This window comes from Parus major, chromosome 5 (genome assembly GCF_001522545.3).
Source record: "Parus major isolate Abel chromosome 5, Parus_major1.1, whole genome shotgun sequence".
Classification (NCBI taxonomy): Eukaryota; Metazoa; Chordata; class Aves; order Passeriformes; family Paridae; genus Parus; species Parus major.
In genome coordinates this window covers 4,925,972-4,945,235 of record NC_031774.1, presented here as the reverse complement: position 1 = coordinate 4,945,235, position 19,264 = coordinate 4,925,972, and the positions used below count along the sequence as shown (strand labels likewise).

The 19,264-nt window shown below is 46.1% G+C and overlaps 1 protein-coding gene across 1 annotated transcript in view; it reads right to left on the bottom strand.

Moving 5' to 3' along the window:
• The window catches only part of SCUBE2 (signal peptide, CUB domain and EGF like domain containing 2), a 37,917-nt gene extending 18,962 nt beyond the window's left edge, over positions 1-18,955 (bottom strand). Inside the window, exons 1-10 of the mRNA XM_033514935.1 lie at positions 18,799-18,955; positions 16,531-16,653; positions 15,970-16,095; positions 13,059-13,193; positions 7,519-7,644; positions 7,010-7,126; positions 6,061-6,150; positions 4,847-4,963; positions 3,735-3,857; positions 2,079-2,195 (exon numbers count right to left, since the gene is read on the bottom strand). Coding sequence (XP_033370826.1) covers positions 2,079-2,195; positions 3,735-3,857; positions 4,847-4,963; positions 6,061-6,150; positions 7,010-7,126; positions 7,519-7,644; positions 13,059-13,193; positions 15,970-16,095; positions 16,531-16,653; positions 18,799-18,955 — 1,231 coding nt within the window. The remainder of the gene's footprint in view (positions 1-2,078; positions 2,196-3,734; positions 3,858-4,846; positions 4,964-6,060; positions 6,151-7,009; positions 7,127-7,518; positions 7,645-13,058; positions 13,194-15,969; positions 16,096-16,530; positions 16,654-18,798) is intronic.
• Between the last annotated feature and the right edge of the window lie 309 nt (positions 18,956-19,264).

Genomic DNA, 19,264 nt, shown 5'->3' with positions numbered 1-19,264 from the left:
ACTAGAGGTTTTCTGAACCCTTTACATGAAATCACAGTAAGTCAGGTAAAAAAAGGAAAAAGAGTCTAATTGATGCTGAAATGCTCTGAGAGATGCAGCTGTGAAACACATCTGCATCTGTGGAACATTCTGGCTCTGGGGGCAAACACCACCACTGCATCCCCCTTGTCTCTTTTGGCCAGTTATCCAATTTTGGAGCCTTGTCCCACCCAAAAAATGATAAAAGGAGGAGAAATTACTGACAGCACAACACATGCTGCCTCTGGTGCAAAGTTGCATGCTGATGCAGAATGTACCACTCAGCAGTGCTGTATCCCAGGGGTCAACACTGGGGCCAATACTATTTATCCTCTTCATTAAACCTGGATGGTGGGACAAGAGTTCACCCACAGCAAGGTCACAGATGAGACAAAACTGGGAGGAGTGGCTGATGCACCAGATGGTTGTGCCACTATTCAGAGGGACCTTGACTGCCTGGAGAAATGGGTCAATAAGAATCTCATGAATTTCAACAAAGGGAAATGCAAAGGTCTCTGTCTTTGCTGCTCAGATCCACCCTGAGGAGGCTTCACTTCTCTCCCATAGCTTTATGGCAATTGTACATAACCCAGGAAGCTGCCATCAAGAAACCTGTTGAAAGTCCCATCAAAGTTTGTGCATCTGAGGGTACCTACTTCCACACACTTATCTCAGTGCTAGTAAGTTCTTGTCACTGCTGTCCCCAGACTAGATACCCTCTAAGTAACAATTTGTTAAAAAACACTGTGAAACTCATTACCAAACCTGTCTGATCTGGGGGGAAAATATGCTTTTAAGAGAACTGAGACAGCAGGGGTAGGAATGAGCAGCAGAGGAATAATGGAGAAAGAAGGCAACACCTTAAAATGGTACTGCTGCCTAAAATACCACAAAACCAGCCCAAATCTTTGGTTTTTACTGACCTCTTCATAGGATTCCAACCTCTTATCTCAAACACTTACTAACTTCTTCCACAGAGGTCAGAAGGTGTATGCTCAGTATTCTATCAGCTCTGACCAGCCTGTGATTGCCAGTCAATGAGGAACTTACTGTGGCATGAGAATTAACATCTTCTGCATGGGGGTATGACAAGAAAAGGCCAATTAGCAGCCAACAGCAAAATTACAGTTCCTTTTCCTCACTGGTAGCCAAAAGAAATTGAATTAATGCAGAGGAATTAACCAGAAGTCATATTTTACTAAGTAGAGCATATGACAGCGTTGTTCCTTATCCAGATAAGTTGCCATGTTCATCAGGATAAAACACAGTGATGTTTTAGCCCTGTAGTCTTATTTGCAGAATTTCTAGAGGCAGAGGGTAGAATAGACAGGCACACAGAGATTTCTGAATTGTTCTCTCCAACTGTGCTCATTCTGCCTCAGAAATAAACAGGTCTTACTCAGAATTAAGTAAACTTTGGAGTCAGTAAGGTCTTGCCTAAAGCTTATATAAAACAAGTTTGATTCCATTTAGTGTCCCAGTTATTCATGTTTCCTCACGTTAATTCTGGGAATTTGTCACACGTTGAGCTTCTATGAACAATTTTCTATTTCCTTGAACTGTTCTTGTAGGAAAGACATAAAAATTTATGAGTATTAATCTTGGCCAGTGCAAAGTGGTACTACAGCAGCTAAATTCCAACCTACACCATATGAGGATTTGACATGTACACAACAGCAACCTGCAGAACCATAATTTTCAGTCATTCAGAGCTTCCTGTTCTTCAAGTCCTACTCCACTGACTTCTCCTTCAAGTCAATGACTCTTCAGCATGTGAAAATTGGTTTGAATTATGGACTTCAGATGCAAGCACAAAACCCATCAGTTTGTCCTAATAATTACAGGTCCCTTTTGCATGCAGGGTGTAAAGGCAAAATCACCTGAGCAAAGACAGAAATAAGCAGGATCCGTTTCTACTTTTTCTGTGTCTCCTTATCACAGCAAGGAGTAAAATTTTCTCCGTGGGCCGCGCCTGCATCAGTTTGTGTCTTGCAGGGACTCAGAGCAGGCCTGTGGGAACATCCCAGTGTCCCAGGGGCTGTGGTGTGTCTATAACTCACCTCCACAGTGTGTGAAGCCGTACAGGGCATATCCCTTGTTACAAGTGCACTCGAAGGTGCCGGGGTGGTTGATGCACGTGTGGTCGCACGCCCGCTCGAAGGAGCACTCATCAATGTCTGCAAGGTTTAAAGAGAGGCATCAGAACCCCTCAGGCTGGCCAGGGAGCCCTGAGGAGCCAACAGAGTTCAGCAGCTGCAGGGGTGTGCAGATTCTTTCAAAGCACATAATGTAACATAATGAAATGACAGTTCTTAAAAGAGTGCTCGGTTTGCCAAACAAGATTTTCCTTGGCAAGAGCAAAAACTGCTGTTATGTTTTTACAATTATGTTTAAATCAAATTATTTCTCTTCTAGGAGAGAAGAAAACTGCTGACAAAACTCTTACCTTGCTAGGATTACTCTACATAGAAATGAAGTATATGAGGGAAAATACTACCTTTGTTTTTTTCCTCCCTAAATGAAGCTCTATATGAATATACAGTGCCTGATTTAAGCCTGCTGAAAATCACTGTGTTCTCTGAGAAAGAAAATTCATTGTGCCATCAAAAATACCTAAAATTTCTATGCTAGTACATTTTGTATGCCAGGTAAGAATGTTGCAAGACACAAAAAAAGCTCACATCAACTTCACTAGCACTTTTCATCAGTCTTTTTCCTTGGGCTTTGGCACACAGAGTGATACCACTTTTGAAATAGTCCAGGGAAAGCAACAGAAGTGACAGGGCAAAAGGGAGATGCAAGTCTTTAGGATACATTCATAAACAGATTTCATTAAAACAAAACCCCAAACAATCCTGAAAATCAAATGTTTATACAGTACATTTTTGACATATAAATACTTGTCCTTCTTTGCCTATTTATAAAGGATAAGAATGCACAAAAATAACCCAGGTGAAAATTATTTCCTCTTGGTCACTTCTGATTTCTGAAATTCACCTTTAATGTCAGCTGGTTTCCCAGGAAATCACATAATTCACTATTTACCTGACTGAATTGACATTGTTTCATCCTGTTGCTTTTCCACAACCACAGACCATTTTTGTCACCACATTTTTTGTGCATTCAAGCACCTTAAATAGGACTGCTAAATCTATATGTACAAACCACTATACAGCAAAGCAAATATGCTCTGTAGGTCTCACAGGAGAAATCCATGTCATCCTCAAAAGCAAAGGCTCTGTGATATTTTAGGGAACAGTTTCCAGTCTGTCTACAGACCTATAATTTCATAGATCACATTATATATTTTTCCTTTAATAATGAGCTCATGGCAGCTAAATATCCTATTAAGAAAAAATAGTTTCACTGCAATGGTGAATCAGTCAGAAAGATGGAGGGAGAGACATTACCTAATTTTCCTGTAAATTACTTTAAAATCATTAAGGCAGGGGGAAGCATTAACCTCATAGAGAGCTTTTTAATATGATGTTGTCTCTGTCCCTTCCAGATAATAGCTCACAGTGCCATTAAAGTTATCTCCTACAATAGCATCAAGCCAACTGTATCAACTCAACAGCTGTTTCAGAAGAAAAAAATCCAAACTGAGGAATGGAAATTATTCTGGAGTCCATTATCACTTCATCATTGTAGTAGATGTCCAAGCCACGCTGATTTGTCCTACTTTTGTTGTACCATTGTCTCTCGAGTGCACATACCTTGACAGGACTTCTCATCTGTTAATAATTTAAATCCTTTTCTGCAGCTGCAATCAAAACTGCCAACAGTGTTTTTACAGAAATGATCACAGCCTCCATTATTGGCCTGGCATTCATCAATATCTGCAGTGAAAAGAAGAAAAAAGGCTTCAGCAAATAAACACAGAGCTTTGGCACTCAATCTACTCCCACTGCCAGATTCAGAAAATAGTCACGTCCAGTCGGTTGGAGGAGCCCAGAAACAAAATCTAGTGAGACTACCACAAATTGTAAGGAAGATCAGATCCAACTCTTAAGAATGATGCAGCCCATTCAGCCCCAGGACAGTGTTATTTGCTCTCATTTAATATCTGGCTGTCAGTTGCATTTGGGTAATGCATTCATAAAAGACTATTCCCTGAGTTCTGTTTGGAAACACTTTGACTCCAAGGCTCTCTAAGTGGTTTTGGTATTTTAAACCTTTAAACCTTTTTGTAAGCCCTGCAGAAATCTCAGACAGAGACTTCCTGAACTACCCTGTCCCTTTCATGGCAATATTAGAATGAGGCCTTTATCTAATATTAATTGAGTCAAGCCTGGAGATTTCATCATTTTCACTTAGCAGAACAGACTTAACATCTAATTACTGGAAAAGCAATATAATACACAACCTAACCATGCCTTTGCTCCTCACCAGAGCTCTCATTAGAGCTGCTGGGAGCAGTGCATTTTTACAAAACACATCCCTGTTTACACACTGGTATTTTCTTACCAACTGCTCTAATGCCCAGCTGGGACTGGATGCCTGTGAGCACCCCCACAGCTGCTGGCCTCTGCCCCTAGGGACCTCTGCTTGGCCACAGAGCTCTTTTAGCCCTCCCAGACCTGACCTCTGAAAAAGGAGGCACAGGAGGTGGAAGTGGAGAGCAGGAGGGCAGAGAAGAAGAGATTCTCTGCACATGATACCCCTGACGGCACAGCCTCTGCCCGTGGTGCAGCCCTTCCTCTGGTCAGATTGCACACACCGTCTTTCCTCTGCGCCCTGGGCTGCCTCTGTTTGGAGATTGATATCTTACAGGACCTGGTAACACCTGACAGGTGTTGGCACACGTGCCCAGGAGTATAAACCCCACCTTTGCATGTCTTGCCATCAAACTGGAGGGTGAATCCAACGGGGCAGCTGCAGTGGACTCCGGTGGATGTGTCCTTACAGGTGCGGTCACAGCCGCCGTTATTCACCGCGCACGTTTCTGGCCAACAAGACAGAGCTCAGATTTCCTCAGGAAATTACAATGGTACCAAGAAACACCATGGGATACAAGGCACAGTCCCAAGCACACTGCTATTCAAACATTTAGCCTAGAACACACGAGCAACTGCTAAATACATGTGTCAGCAAAATCCCTTCCTCAGCTCTTTCCAGGTTTTTTGTGGAAACATTACAAACCACAATACTGTCTTCTGGGTATTCCATTTGTGTCTTAAACACAAATCCCCACTCCTTGATGATGGATCTGTTACTGCCAGACAGTTTCTTTATGCCCACCCTGAATCCTGGCTGAGCCTCTGATGCTTCCCACCAATGAGACACCTGGCTACACCCAGCACTACTAAATGAGTTTTCTGAAATCCCTCCTGACCCATCTTCCCATGCTCCCTGTGCTCCCAGTCATGGTGGATAACACCCTCACTGAGCATTCCTTCAGCCTGATAACCCAGGTGCCATTTCAACCAAAGTTTGCTCCTCTAACTCCCCTCTATGCAAACTAGGCCTAAATCTCACCAAACCTTCCTAGAAAACACTCCTGAAACACAGCTCATCACATCCAGCCAAACAGAAATAACTCACTCTTTGGTTTTCATCCTCTTCTCATCAGCCTAACAGCCTTTTCACTTGCTGGACAAATACAATTTTATACAGCATGTATTGATTGAGAGAGCTGCAAAGAGCATTTTTTAATGTTCGCTTTTTCAAATCTACTTTCTAACTCTGTATCATTTTCTGCAGCATCAAGCATATGCTACTCATTGTCAGATTTTGAGAGCTCTGTTGGTTTATTCCCTCCCAGTCTCTCATCTCACATGCAGTATTGGCAGGCTGTGTCCAGCCTCCAAGGGAAGACAGAGTGCATCTTCTTTCTTCCTCTGTCATTCTTTTGAAAACAAGGCTATTCATTTAGATGTCTGAACATTAGGGAATAGTATTATTTCCTTAAGAGAGATCATCTCAGGCAGAATTCAGCCCAGAATAGATGGTTAGCATAAAAAAACCAAGAAAGCCCACACTAATTCTTCAATCTAAAAGGTTTCAACAAGCAGCAGAATTATTTTGGATCAGCACTTTTACCCATAAGCAGCCGTCGCTTCACTCTCTTGTCCACATCAGCTGCTGCTGTGGTGTTTCCCTCAGAAACTTCAACAGCAGCTTCTTCCCTCTCTGTAAGGAGCATGAAAAAAGCAAGTGAGTAAAGGTGCCCTGACCAGAACCCTCATCTGATATCCAACACACACAAACAGCTGCATCACACACTGAACCAGAGACAGGCGGAACAGACCAGGCAGAAATAAATTGCTTTTAAAAAGCAAGAAGTAATAAAAATCATGAAGACCCTTCAGTCAAAACCATGAGAATATTTTGCTTTTTTGGCTTCCTTACAAGTCATGTTTGCTTCAGTATCCTTAACAAAACAAAAGATGTGCTACAGATGTAGTAAACAGCAGCAAGATGAAAGAAATAACTGAACTCTTCTGTTAGGAGTGCACTGTCATCATCTATCGTGGGCTAATTACAACAACCAGCCACTAATGCCTGAGCATTTGACTTCAATCAATAGACAACAAACTATTTCAGAGACTGGAAGAGTTTATAAACCTTAAGTGCTTTCTTTACTGGATAACTGCCTTGCCAAAATGATACATTAATTGATTTCAGAGTCCCAGTTTTTACAGATATACTCCTTTGCTTGTACTCTCTGGCTCACACTACTGAAGAAACTGAACCTAAAATATCCTAGAGGGAAGGAAGCTTTCTTTGGTAAGTGATATGCCTTGTGTTTCAGGGGGACCAGTCATAATTACATGTTGCAATAATATTAGGTAGCTACTTAAATAAGGAAACAAAACTTGCCTGGACCCAACCAACTCACCCATGCACTATTGGATTCCTTAATTTTGAACTCCTTGGCATTTTCTAGCCATACTGTTATGAGGGGCATTAATCATGCACACACAGCACCACCACACCACCCTCGAGGTGGCCATCCACAGAAAACTGCTTCCCTCCACTGCATACTGACCCAGGCAGGTTTTGCCATCCACGTGCATGACGTACTTGGGGTGACATCCACAGACAGGCCCATTGTCAGCATCATCACACGAGTGCTGGCAGCCCCCGTTCCCGTGGTTACAGGTCACTGGCAAGAAAACACATGGCACTCTCAAACCTCCTTCCAGCACCTTTGGAGGGCAGTCTGCAATTCCACTGCCACCTGAGCATCCAATACACCTTCCTCACGTGGCCCTGTGCTGAAGGGCTCTGTGAGACTGAAACACAGCTCTCCCATGGAGCTGAAGTTCCCCTCACTGTGAATGATGGCACAGCTCCCAAACCACAGACACTGCAGCAATTAATAGACCTGTGTGACAGTGTCCAGAAAAGACATCAATTCTGGTTTAATTCAAATGCACACAGTTCAGATGTGACATCCCACGTTAGCTAAAACATGCCAAGTCCCATTTCAGTGCAAACAGAGCACTGTTGGTGTTCACTTGGGGGAACCATAAGCATATGCAGAATGTTGCCTACAAATGCAGCTCCTCTGGTTCTTGGACAGCTCAAATCCTGGTCGGCATTCACAGGCAACTCCTCCTTTGGGTGTTTCCCTGCAGATGTGGGCACAGCCATGATCTTTGTTCATGCAGCTCATGCCTTCTGTAAAACAGGAAAGGTAGACAAGCATCAGCATCCTCAGAAGCTCTGTGAGCAGGTGACAAAGTCCGTTCAATACACACACAGACTAAGCCTCTAACTCTGGGAAGACTCTGCAGGGCTGGGACAAGAGGTTTCAGCTTACAGAGAGGAAAGGCAGCAAGTCCAGTCCTGCAAAGTTTCTGGCCCCAAGGTTTCTCCTTCTGTGATCTTTTCTGTGCCCGTGTTCTTTGACTGCAAGGTCAAAGAGAACATCCACAGATTTGTACAGCACCTGCATTTTCATCCAGTGCTCTCACTTTCTACCTTCAGGTGTTCATAAAACCTCCCCATTTCTTTTATAAAAGTGGTAGTGTCCTGGCAAGGTCCAAGTCTAAAGGGAAGTTCTTCATTCCCTGCTTGAAAGAGCAGCCAGCAGTCGCAGGAAGGTTTAGAGCAGCAGTCAAAGGGTCATCCCAATTTCAATTCCTGGATACAGAGCAGACTCCCAGAGTCATAACCTATCTCAGCAGTGACCAAACAGAGACCAGGCCAACATGCAGATTGCACACACACTGTATGCCAATTCTCTTTGTTGTTAACCACTTTGTTTTCAATTTTTTTTCTGATTTCAGTACCTACCATCCAAGATGACCTCAGTGGGTATTATCACAGTGTTCTGTGTTTCTACACACTTTCCCAGCTAGACAGAACTTACTACCAATGTCTGCTTTAACCAAATGAAGAACCAGTGTGACACTAATGATTGAATTTCTTTTGCTATACCTCCTAAAACATTCTGTCATTTTATCTCTGCCAGTTCATGAACAGCACTCAATTGCCAGAGTGTCTTTCCTGGCCTTTACAAAAATATGAAGTCAATTAAACTGGGAGGAATAGTTCCTAAAATTATTGCAAAAGCCTCTTTCCCCTTGCTCCATGGTTCAGTGTAATCAGTGTCTTTGCCATTGGCAAGAAGGTGGTACAACACAAAAACACCCAGAAGCTGGCTGAGTTACCCATTGGGATCATTAGACCAAATTAAGGAAATAGGTTTTCTTTTAATAGAATACCACAGATTTTTTGACAAAGTTCTCTACAGTGCTGCAAAACCAGGAAAGAGAAGACATCTGAATGTTCTCCTTGGGTGTACAGAGAGCACACCTTTACCATCAAATTCTCTGCCTTGGCTCACTTGGCTTTAAAAGGACAAGTGACACCAAAATGCCCTTTCTTCTCGGTGAGAACACTCCATTTATGAAGACCAAGTGGAGCAGGCTTTGGCTGCAAGAGCTCATCCCACACCACCCCAGTGAGCTTCTCTGGAGCCAAGCAGAGACACAGTCAGGAGCAGAAGAGAAAGGGTGACCATGCCACAAAGGGATTGTGTGATCAGTTCCACACCCTATATATTTTTTAACTTACACAGCCCCTTTTTCAGCCTTATTACTAAGTGAAACAAACCCATGGCATTGTGAGGCAGAGGTCGGCTCGTCACCATTATTCCACTCCACTTCAATTAGGTCCTTGTTCCACACTGCTATTCTCACCCCCTGGAGCACCAGCTACAGGACCCTTTCTCTATTAAGACAGCTTTAAGCAACAAAAGACTGGACGTTGCAGAGCCCAGATTATTCTGCTCTACTGGCTTTTTGATTCCTTTCCCACAGTGAGGGCTCTCCAGAAGTCCAAGACAATGAGACTTCAAACCCTGCAGCACACAGACACAGCCTGAGGAGTCCACAGGAAAGCTGTGTCACCCCATTATTGTGTCAGTCAGGGAAGGAGACAGCCTATGAAGCCACAAATTAGCCTCATTAGCACTGGTTTTGTGAAAGTTCTGGTCTTAAGCATGCAGTATGGCTTGGTCTGTCAGCTCAGAGGGGTTAGGGAGCATTAAGGGAATTAGCAGCTTAGTTTCTGTTAACAAAGTTATTCTTTTGTCTCTATTGAGCTACCGAAGGGGAAACTGTTCAAGCAGGTACTCTGGTAAAGTTCACTGACACCAAACAATTGGTTTATATGCTCCATTTGGGATTGCTCCATTCTGAGTGAGCAGGATTCGATCAGGTCTCCATAGAAAGCTAAAATTGCGCTTTCCAGACCAGGATGCATTTTAATTACAAAGTATCCATTGTGGAACAAGGTACTCCACCAAACCCACCCAAATCTGGCTGACCCAAAAGGCAGTTTCATAGAAGGTACCCACATCCACACACTCCAATTTGGGACTGCTGCTTGTTTCCAAAGCTGGTAGATCTCTCTCAGCCCCATTTTACGAGTTTGTATTAAAGAGATGTCTATAAAGCCATAAATGCTGTGTGGCTGCAAACCCCTTGGTGGACACAAAGTCTCCCAGGTCACATTGTTCCAGTGCTGTTGCAATGGCAGGCTGGGACCCAGAAACAAACCCCAAGCAAATTTTGGTCACATCTCCCCACACACCTCCCAGACACACAATTTCTCTTGTAGGACACCCTGCCCTGCTGACTCACAAATGTCTTGGGATGGATGGCTCTGGATTGTCCTGCTCAGCCAAGAGAGGTGAATCCAGCCTACTTGGTTGAGCAGATCCTGAGCCAGGTGAGACCTTTCTTGAAGGAAAGGATCTTTTCCTTGAAGGAATGTCCTTTCTGGACCTTCTTGAAGACACCCAGCAAACCTGAGGTCTGAGCACTCCTGCCACTGGCAAAACACAGGCAAAAAACCACCAGCACACTAAACTGATTGATCTGCTAAATTGTATGATCTGGGTTTAAATCTTTAAAATTTTTTTGCACAGAAGGCATCAGAACAGCATTCCCAAACTGCTGGGAGCTTTAAGGCTGCATTTAGGACACGTTCAAGCAGGAATTCTGTAGGACAGACAGGGAGGATGCAATGGTACAAAGAGCTACCAGGCACTCTGAGAGAATAGAAAAACTGTGAGGAGCACCAGCACAGCCAGCAGAACAGGACATCCCAGGAGTGTTTTTGTCTTCCATCATGCTTTCTACATCCCTGTGCTAAGGCAACTTTTCCCCAGGAGTTCTCCAGTTATCCCTGTTCTCTGCAGTCAAGGCCCCAAGAGTGACAGCTGAGGTGGTGCCCTGTGTAGGACTCCACACAGCAAACCAAAACTCAGCTTCCATCCTACAGATCCCATCATTCCCATCAATTCAGCCCAACAAGCAGAGAGCTATGACTGTGAAATACCACAAGGGAGAGCAGCAAGATTTGCCATCCAGAGCAATAGCAGCCACAAAGATGCACTACATATTTACTCACAAAAAAACCTCCGTTTTCCTTCGAGTTTTTGTATTCCCGAATATGGAATTATTAGGGAATACAAACCCAGAAACAAGGTGCACATGCATGGCTGCCCTGCCAGATGCTTTAACAGCCTCCCAAGGTAATTCATTCTCCCACACAGATGAAGAGCAGCTCATTCCAGCAGGCAAACAAGGAAAAAAAAATAGGATTGTACACAACTTCCCAGGAAAATTTCAGTTCCTGTGCTTTAAACTCCAGTTCACTCTGCTTCTGTGTATTTAAAGACCAACATTGCAGACCACAGGAAAGGTCTCTCAGGCATTAATATATGAAGAATCTTAACAGGACTGGGAGACAGGGAAGGAAATATTCCCTCATTTTACAGATAAGAAGCAAAACTGAAGTGATGGTCTAGTAGGAGCCAAAATCTGCTTTGATCAAAGCTGTGAGGTCTCAGAACCAATAAAGTACAAACACTGAGCAATGCAAACACAAGGCAGAGAACAGAAGTCCCAGAAATGAGCAGAAAAGCAGAGAACAAAGTGAAGGGAAAGATAAAGAAGTGAGATTTGGCTTACAACAGACATGCCCACCCAAGGGAAAAAAAAAACAAACCAAAAAGTTTAAAAAAAAAGGTGGGGAATCCCGAGGAGCACTTTACAGTAATGAAGGGGGGGGAAGAATAGAGGGGGCTGAAGGGAAACAGTCACAGCATGAAAACCTGAAAAAATGGCTTTTAAAGAAAAAAAAAACAAACACTTCAGTGTTTTACTAAGAAAAAAAAAAAGACCAAACAAATCATGCAAAGCAGTGTGCTGAGGTTTTTTTCTTAAGACTGGTTTTGAAAAAGATGTATTATATTAGATAGTTTTAATGGATAAAACATCCATTTTTTTGTCCTCTTTGTTTTCCTTTTCAAAGAAAAATACCCATGTTTAGTAGATGCTTGGTATTATGAAAAAAGGACCTTTTTCAGGAAAAAGAAAAAGAGAAATTAAATGCATCTTTAAGAGAAGAGACAGAATTCCAAAGGTACAAATAAGGGAGCAAATATGAATGACAGGGAATGCTGCTGCTGTCAGCTCAAGAGAGTAGAAGGCACTCAAGTAGCAGTAAGTATGAAAAAGGGGTTGGAAGTTTTTAGTCTCTTGGCATCAGACAAGACAAGGAGTTCAAGCAACCAATTTCTGTCCTCAGAGACCTCCTCCACGGATGCACACAAACTCACATCCCTGCTGTGCCTTGTCCCCACCCCTGGATCAGCCCCTGCAGTGGGAACCTGAGCCATGGCCAGAGGGAGCACCCAAGCCCTGTGAGACCAAGCCCAGGGCCAGAGGAGCTGAGAACACAAATTCTCCATCCAAACAAAGGATCAGTTCAGCTCTGTCAGATGATGGCCACCTCATCACCCTCCTCTGTGGATGGCCATATATGTCTATAAATGTTGATCTCTTCACTTTGGGGATTTTTAAAGTGAGATTTGTTTATTCATGCTCAGATTCCTCTTATAGTTATGCCAACAACAAGCCATAGATTAAAGAAAACCTTGCAGCTTTAAGTGCTTCTTACTAAGATTTTCACTGTACAGTTCAATGGACAACTCCCTGATCTGAGCAACCACTTTAAAGCACTCCCTAAGGGCATCCAAAATAATTTTGTTCCATCTGATGTCTAATTAGATATCCAAGACTCTGATCTCTCAAAGGTCGCTTCACAAAGGTTTCACTCAAAACAAAGCAGGAGATTTGAATACCTTTGGGGCTGACAAACAATAAATCTCCTAGATGAAACCTAAACATTGTACAGGGAACCTAGGAGGTGTCAGAAGGTACTGCAGGTATTGCTCTGTAACTAAAGCCAGTGAAAATGGCCAAAACTTCCATTTGTTGCCATTCCTTGGATTAGGACACGGCTGAGCCACACAACAGAGCATCAAGGGCGCTGGGAGTCCAGCCTTGAACAAGCACAGCACCACAGACACGCAGCTGGGATCAAAGAGGAGGAGGGGATGCAGCATCTTCAAAGCCACTTAGAAGATCCTGACGCACCGCTCCTTTTAAAAGCAGCGAGGACTTTAAGACCCTTCGCAGCTTTGAAAACATCAACCCAAGAACACTTCTGAGGATGCTTTAGAGCTTTTGCCTGGGTCAGACGCTGCTGCTCGGCGCCCGGGGGCGAGGCGGTACCTTCGGAGCGGTGGATGCAGGTGTGCTGGTTGTCGCTGAGGAAGAACCCTTCCCTGCAGCGGCACTCGTAGCTCCCCACGGTGTTGACACAAACGTGCTGGCAGCCACCGTTGTTGAACGTGCACTCATCTGTGTCTGAGAGAGAGAGGGGGGAAAGACAGAGATCAGCTTTGTGCTCACGCCAGCCCGCGGCACAGACAGACATCAGCTCGGGTTGGAACCATCCCAGCAGCTGAGACACCCCAGGCTACCCTGGGCTTGCTGTTGTGCTGTCACCCTTGGGAAAGTGCATTTCTGCTGCTGCTCTAACCATGTTTGCAGTCTGCCCCAGCAGCCACACGGCTCCCAAGAAGTGCTGGCCAGCCCAACCCATCGGAGCTGATGGTCACAGCTAAGGCAGGGCCGGAGCAGGACTCCCACCACCCACGGGAACATTCCCTGCCCCTCAGCACAGCTCCACTCCACAGCTCTGGCACATCCAGCTCAGCAATCACCTGTGGCTCTGGCTGCCTCAGTGCTTCCAAACCCATCCAAACTATAAAAGGTGTTTTCCCAGCTCCACATCCCGAAGCGAAGGTGGAACAAGAAAAATACAAGCCTCAAAATAAAATCAGCTAAAAACCTACCCCCTGCACCTTACTTTCACCCTAGCTGGAATTCACACCCCACATCTGTTCTGGTGCTTGGTTTGATTTATCATCCTCCTCCCTCGAGTCTGGGACATCATCACTCATCACCAGAGCTGCTGCTGTGCTGACTGACTGCGGTCAAGGACAAGAGCAGAAGTTCTGGAAGCAGTTTTAATCTTGACTTTGCAACATTCAGAGTCTCAAAAGCACCAGAGAACACAGGAGGGCTCCACTGACAAGATCACTGAGAAAACCAGAGTAGAAAAACTTCAGCTAAGCCTCTGAACAACAGGATGCCCATCCCAATCTCCAGTTCTTTGGAATTCTACCCCTTAATAAGCACAGGGTTTTTGTAACTATGACTTCCAAATACTTTTCCTAGCCTAATTTTCGGAAATTTTAATGGGAAATAAAAAGCACTCAGTCCCTTAAAAAGAGGACAAAACCTTGCTGAGGCAAAGCACTGGTCTCATTTGCAAATTCATCTGTAACATCATGTTTGCTCCCTGTTTTGTTCATTGTTCCTGGCTAATAGTACAATGTTTTTAATTTAACATTGTAGCATTTCTGGCAGAAAACAGCTGTCTTTTTTGAAACAAAAAAGGAGAAAGAGAGGCTTTTAGTAAGAGGCATAACAGAGTATTACAACAGATTTAATGTCCACTGAAGGCAGTGAGTAAGCCAATTGGATGCAAAAGAATGTGACCTGCTGGAGAAAAAGAGCGGCTGACATATCTCCATCACAAAGAAGCTGAGTATTTTAGAGTTCTACAGTGATGTGAATGTGCAAACAATCATGAATAAACAGCCACCATGAGTCTTTAGTGCTACAGATTTGAACTCCAGCAGATGTTTCTGTCTTACAGACCTTGGAAAGCTTTCAAAAAAATCATCTCCTTCCAACAAGTAATTGTCTATTTGGCTTAGACCCAGGCACACAGCAGAGATCTTCAAAAATAAGGGTGAGAGGAGGGCAACCCTGGCGTGAACAAAGTAAATAAACAGATTAAGAGAAGATGTGATCCAATTTGCTGCACGCCAAAATATTTATTTAACGTTTACATCACAACTCAAAATTGGCACATCAGTGGTAAAAACCTCATTGTATGTCAATGACAATTTGTTTTATTTTATTTTATAGGTCTGCCATGCAATACTGAGCAGCTTCCCAGTGACAGAGCAAGTGGTAGATTTTGGTCTAAGTTATGTCACTGGTCACAAACAACTCAGCTGAAGTATGCCCTGGGTACAAAGAGAATACACACATGCCTTTTGGTGCCATTGTCAGAGGCAGTGTGCTCCTTCACACCCAGCCCTTCATGGTAACCTCAACTGAACTCCACTCTGTGCTTACACAAACGCAAAAATAAGATGGATTTCCTGTTATGTTAAAGTATCCTCAGATATTTGGTTTCCCTCTCTATTTAAATGTTTGGAACCTGCTGAGTTCACCCTCTCCTCCACTGACACTGCAGAAAGCTGGGCACACAACAGGATCCCAGCAGGTAAAACCCAACACAATCCCACTGAACACTCCAGAGGTTTCTGATTTGTCTCTCAGCAGAAGATACAGCCTGGGCATGGTCTGACCCCCCACCTGATGTGCCACACACTGCTGGGAAGCACCCAGACAAGTGACTTCGATTATGCAGTGAAAGCAAGGCTCCTCCTGACTGCCACGGGTACAGAGGTGTGTCTGGGCACCTCCACATGGACAGCAGCAGTAGAGAAAAACAGAGCCATGCCTGAAAAAGAGAATGGCACAGCTAGCACAGGGCTGAGCCACACAGGGTGCCCAGCTGGGGCTCAGGAAGCAGGACAGCTTCACCAGCTCAAGGCTTCATCCCTCTGCTCTTCAGTGGCCTCCAGCTACTGCACACTCCAAATCATCCTCTCCTTTTAGGAACACTCAGAGTGAGAAGCCCCCACATTACAGATATATTTGAGAGAGAAGATCCCTAAGCCTGGAAACACACCTGACAACTGATCCTAAACTAACTGCAGAACAGAGAGGACAAGGATAGCACATGTTCCTTTATATAATCTCATTTAGCATAACAATAGATGACATTTGGCACGCTTTAACCCAAAGCACTCCACAGAAATATAGCACAGTTATCCTCATTCATAGAGGGGGGAATGAGCCACACTGGGATGGTACCTCAGTACCTGAAAATCCTCACTCTCACAAGCAGCATTCTCTCCCTGAAAGGACTGAGGCCAAGAGATTGCCATGTGTTCCCCAGGGATGCAGCTACATGCTGCCATCACCACTACCTTACCCAGGCAGTTGTGGCCATCGTGAGCCAGCATAAAGCCGTCGTAGCAAGTGCAGCGGTAATTTCCTGGAATGTTGAAACACTCGTGGACACAGCCCCCATTGAAGTCGTTGTCACATTCATCAATGTCTAAGGAATAAAGCAAAAGTCAATATGATGGATGCTTGCCTGAGTGTCACAGACAGAGATGTGACTGCCTAAATGTGAGCAGCAACTGCTGTCCAAAATCGTCATTGTCTTGCAAATACACTACTATATTTAATGCATTTCCTGCTGAATGTTTCTGATGACTGAGAAAACACCCTGAAACACCCTTGCAGCTTTACCTTATATTTTTAAAGGCTGCTGGTTAAACAACAAACTCATTATCAGACTGAGTGAAATGAACAGGTGAATATCCATGCAAGGTTTGCCTTTGAATTTTGCAAACAAGAAGTAAATTGGGTGATGAAGCAGTCACAGTTTTGATTTAAAAATCATCCTTGGTTATTTTTAGTGGCTCTGTTTTCTTAGCAATGCTCCATATGCTGGCACAGACAGAAGGCAGTGCTCTGGGATCTTTACCTTCACATTTCCTCCCTTCACCGGTGTAACCCACTTTGCACATGCACTTGTACAGCTTCGGGGTGTTTTGACAAATAGCATCTGGGTGGCAGTCGTCCAGCCCCAGGGCACACTCGTCCACATCTGTGAAAAGACAGCAGGCTCAGGAGGGATGTCAGCAGGAGGAGAACAGGGCATGTCCCCTGAACACATCCCTGAGGAAATGACAAGGCTGAGCACCTCTCTGAGGTGCCCACAAGAATATTGTGTGTTTCCGTGTGTCAGGACAGAAACACGCAGAGACAGCCCCTGCACTTCCATTTGTGTCATATTCTATCTGCATACAGATATAATTGTGTGCAATTCAGATAAGCCCACTGTAAGCTTTTGTGCACATTTATAAATGCATCCAAAACAATCTCCTAAGCACTAGATGCTCCATGAAATTCAGCTGACAGTTTCACAGAGATTGTTAATCTTTCTGATTAACAAAAAACAGTCATCAAAAGAGTTCTTGATCACATCCATGCATCACCTGCAGGAAGCCAAATGGGTTTTTAAATTAACAAGGGGAGTTGATTGAAATGAACTTTCAAGTCACCACCACCAAGTTAAAAGACTGACTTACCATTAAACAGACGTATAATCTTAGAGTATTTTTTTTTAATACAAGAATAGTATCTGGGGAGCAGCACTGCCAAATCACCTGGCCAGCCATCTCAAAGCACAGCAAACTGAGGCAAAATATCCAGGTGGAAACTTCAGAGAAGAGGAAATGAAGAGAAAGGGAAACACCAACAGGAAGAAGTCCTGGAGATGAAGAAGTGTAGACAGAGGAGGAAGAAAAGTTACAGGCAGCAGAAGACAGCAGCACAAACTTTTCACACAGCAGGAGAAAACTGAAGTATGGAAACAGGAAGATTTCCAGCAACTGGCTAAAAGGAAGAATTGTAGAAGCAACACCCCACAGAGGTACAAAAAGTGCCTCCTAAAACAAGAAGCAATGCGTGAGTATCAGCAGAAAGCAACTACTTCAATAGTCAGCCACTTTTTACGGTGGGGATCACTTTCCAAATGGAAATTTCAGCCAGCACTTCTGCCATTTACAATTATAGCATTCATCCTGCTCTTTTTTTTTTTTCCTTTCCCCCAATCACAAAATATGCCTGTAGGTACTGCAGCAGCTGCCAACTGCAGAAAGTGTTCGCCTGGTTTTAACTCCTAATGGGGTTTGGCAGTGGGAAAGAAGGCAAAGAGCCGGTGTCAGAGCAGCTGTGCCTTCCTGGCTCTCAGGTGCACACGGCGGCCGTGGGGTCCCCAGCCACTGCCACCAGAAAGGAAAGTGAAGGTGGCAAACAGCCGGGAAGAGCAGCAGAATCCACTTCCTCTCAAAGCAGAGAGGTCAAGCTTCAAAAACACGGGAGGCAGAGAGTCGTGCAGGGAAGGGTGCAGGCAATAGCTGAGGGGTCTCCAGCTAGCGGGGCTCAGGTAGGTGGGGCAGAAAGGAAGGATGGGCAGGGAAGAACAGAGAGAGGCCATAAAGGAGCATCGGCCACACGTGCCCTCAGCACCGTCAGCTCTCCCCTGCCCGAGCCAGGGGCACACACCTGCCCCGGCAACAGGGGTCCCAGAAAACACACAGCAAGGAGGGGGCTTCCCTCTAAGCCAGGACACAGAGACATCAATCTCGTGCCGGCGGCAGGACGGCAGCTCAGCTGGGTTATTTTTACACCGCCCCTCTGCGATCTGCAGCGTGCGGCGAAGAACCGCAACAAGAAGCCGCATCGCTAATGCGTGCAAAGGCGTGGAAAAGAGGGCTAGGAAGAATCCGTAGGCACAGAGAGCGAGATTTCCCCTTGTAGTGACAGTATCCCGGGCAGAAGGGAGACCCTGGAGGAACGAGGCTGTGAGCAAACATCGCAGCCTTCAACTTGGCAGGAGGCGGCGGGAGAATCCCGGGGCTTGTTCCGCGGGGTCCGAAAGCCGCTCCACCCGCAGCACCCGCCGCTCGCACCCCGCTCCCCGGGTGCCCCGTCCCGGGGCTCTCCCCGCTCCCAGGGCAGCGGGAACCGCCGGGAAAGCGGCATTGGCAGCACCCGCGGAGCCCGAGCGCCCTGAGAGCGTCCCGGGCACGGCCCCTTCCCTTCGCCGCCGGCCCGGAGGGGAGAGCGGGAGCGCCCGGTGCCCCGCGGGGGGAGCCGCTGTCCGGGGCTGGGGCGAGCGGGGGGCGCTGAACGGGCAGGGACCGGGGGCGCTGAACGGGCAGGAGAAGGGGCGAGGGGCACTCACCGGGCAGGGAGCGGGGGCAGTCCCCGGGCAGGGAGCGGGCCGGGAGGCACTCACCGGGCAGGGGCAGCGCGGCGGGGCCGCCCGGCGCGGGCAGCAGCAGGAGCAGCAGCGGCAGCGCCCGCGCTCCCGTCGCGCCGCGGCGGCCGCCGGACCCCATCGATGGCGCTGCTGCCGCTGCCGCCGCCGGGCGGGAGGAGGCGGCGGCCGAGGGAGTGTCTGGGGCGCCCGGCCCGCCTCGCACTGACAGCGGGCGCGGGGCGGCGAGGGCTGGGCGGGCCTCCCCCTCCCCTGCCCGGCCCTGCCCCGCCGCCACGGGCGCTCCCGGCAGGCGAACCGCCCCATCCACGCCCGGGGGAGCCCCGGCAGCCGCCCCGGCGCTCGCACACCTGCGGCAACCCAAACACAGGTGGCCCACGGAGCCGCTGCCGCCCGCAGGAGAGGGAACAGCTCACACTCAGGAACGGGA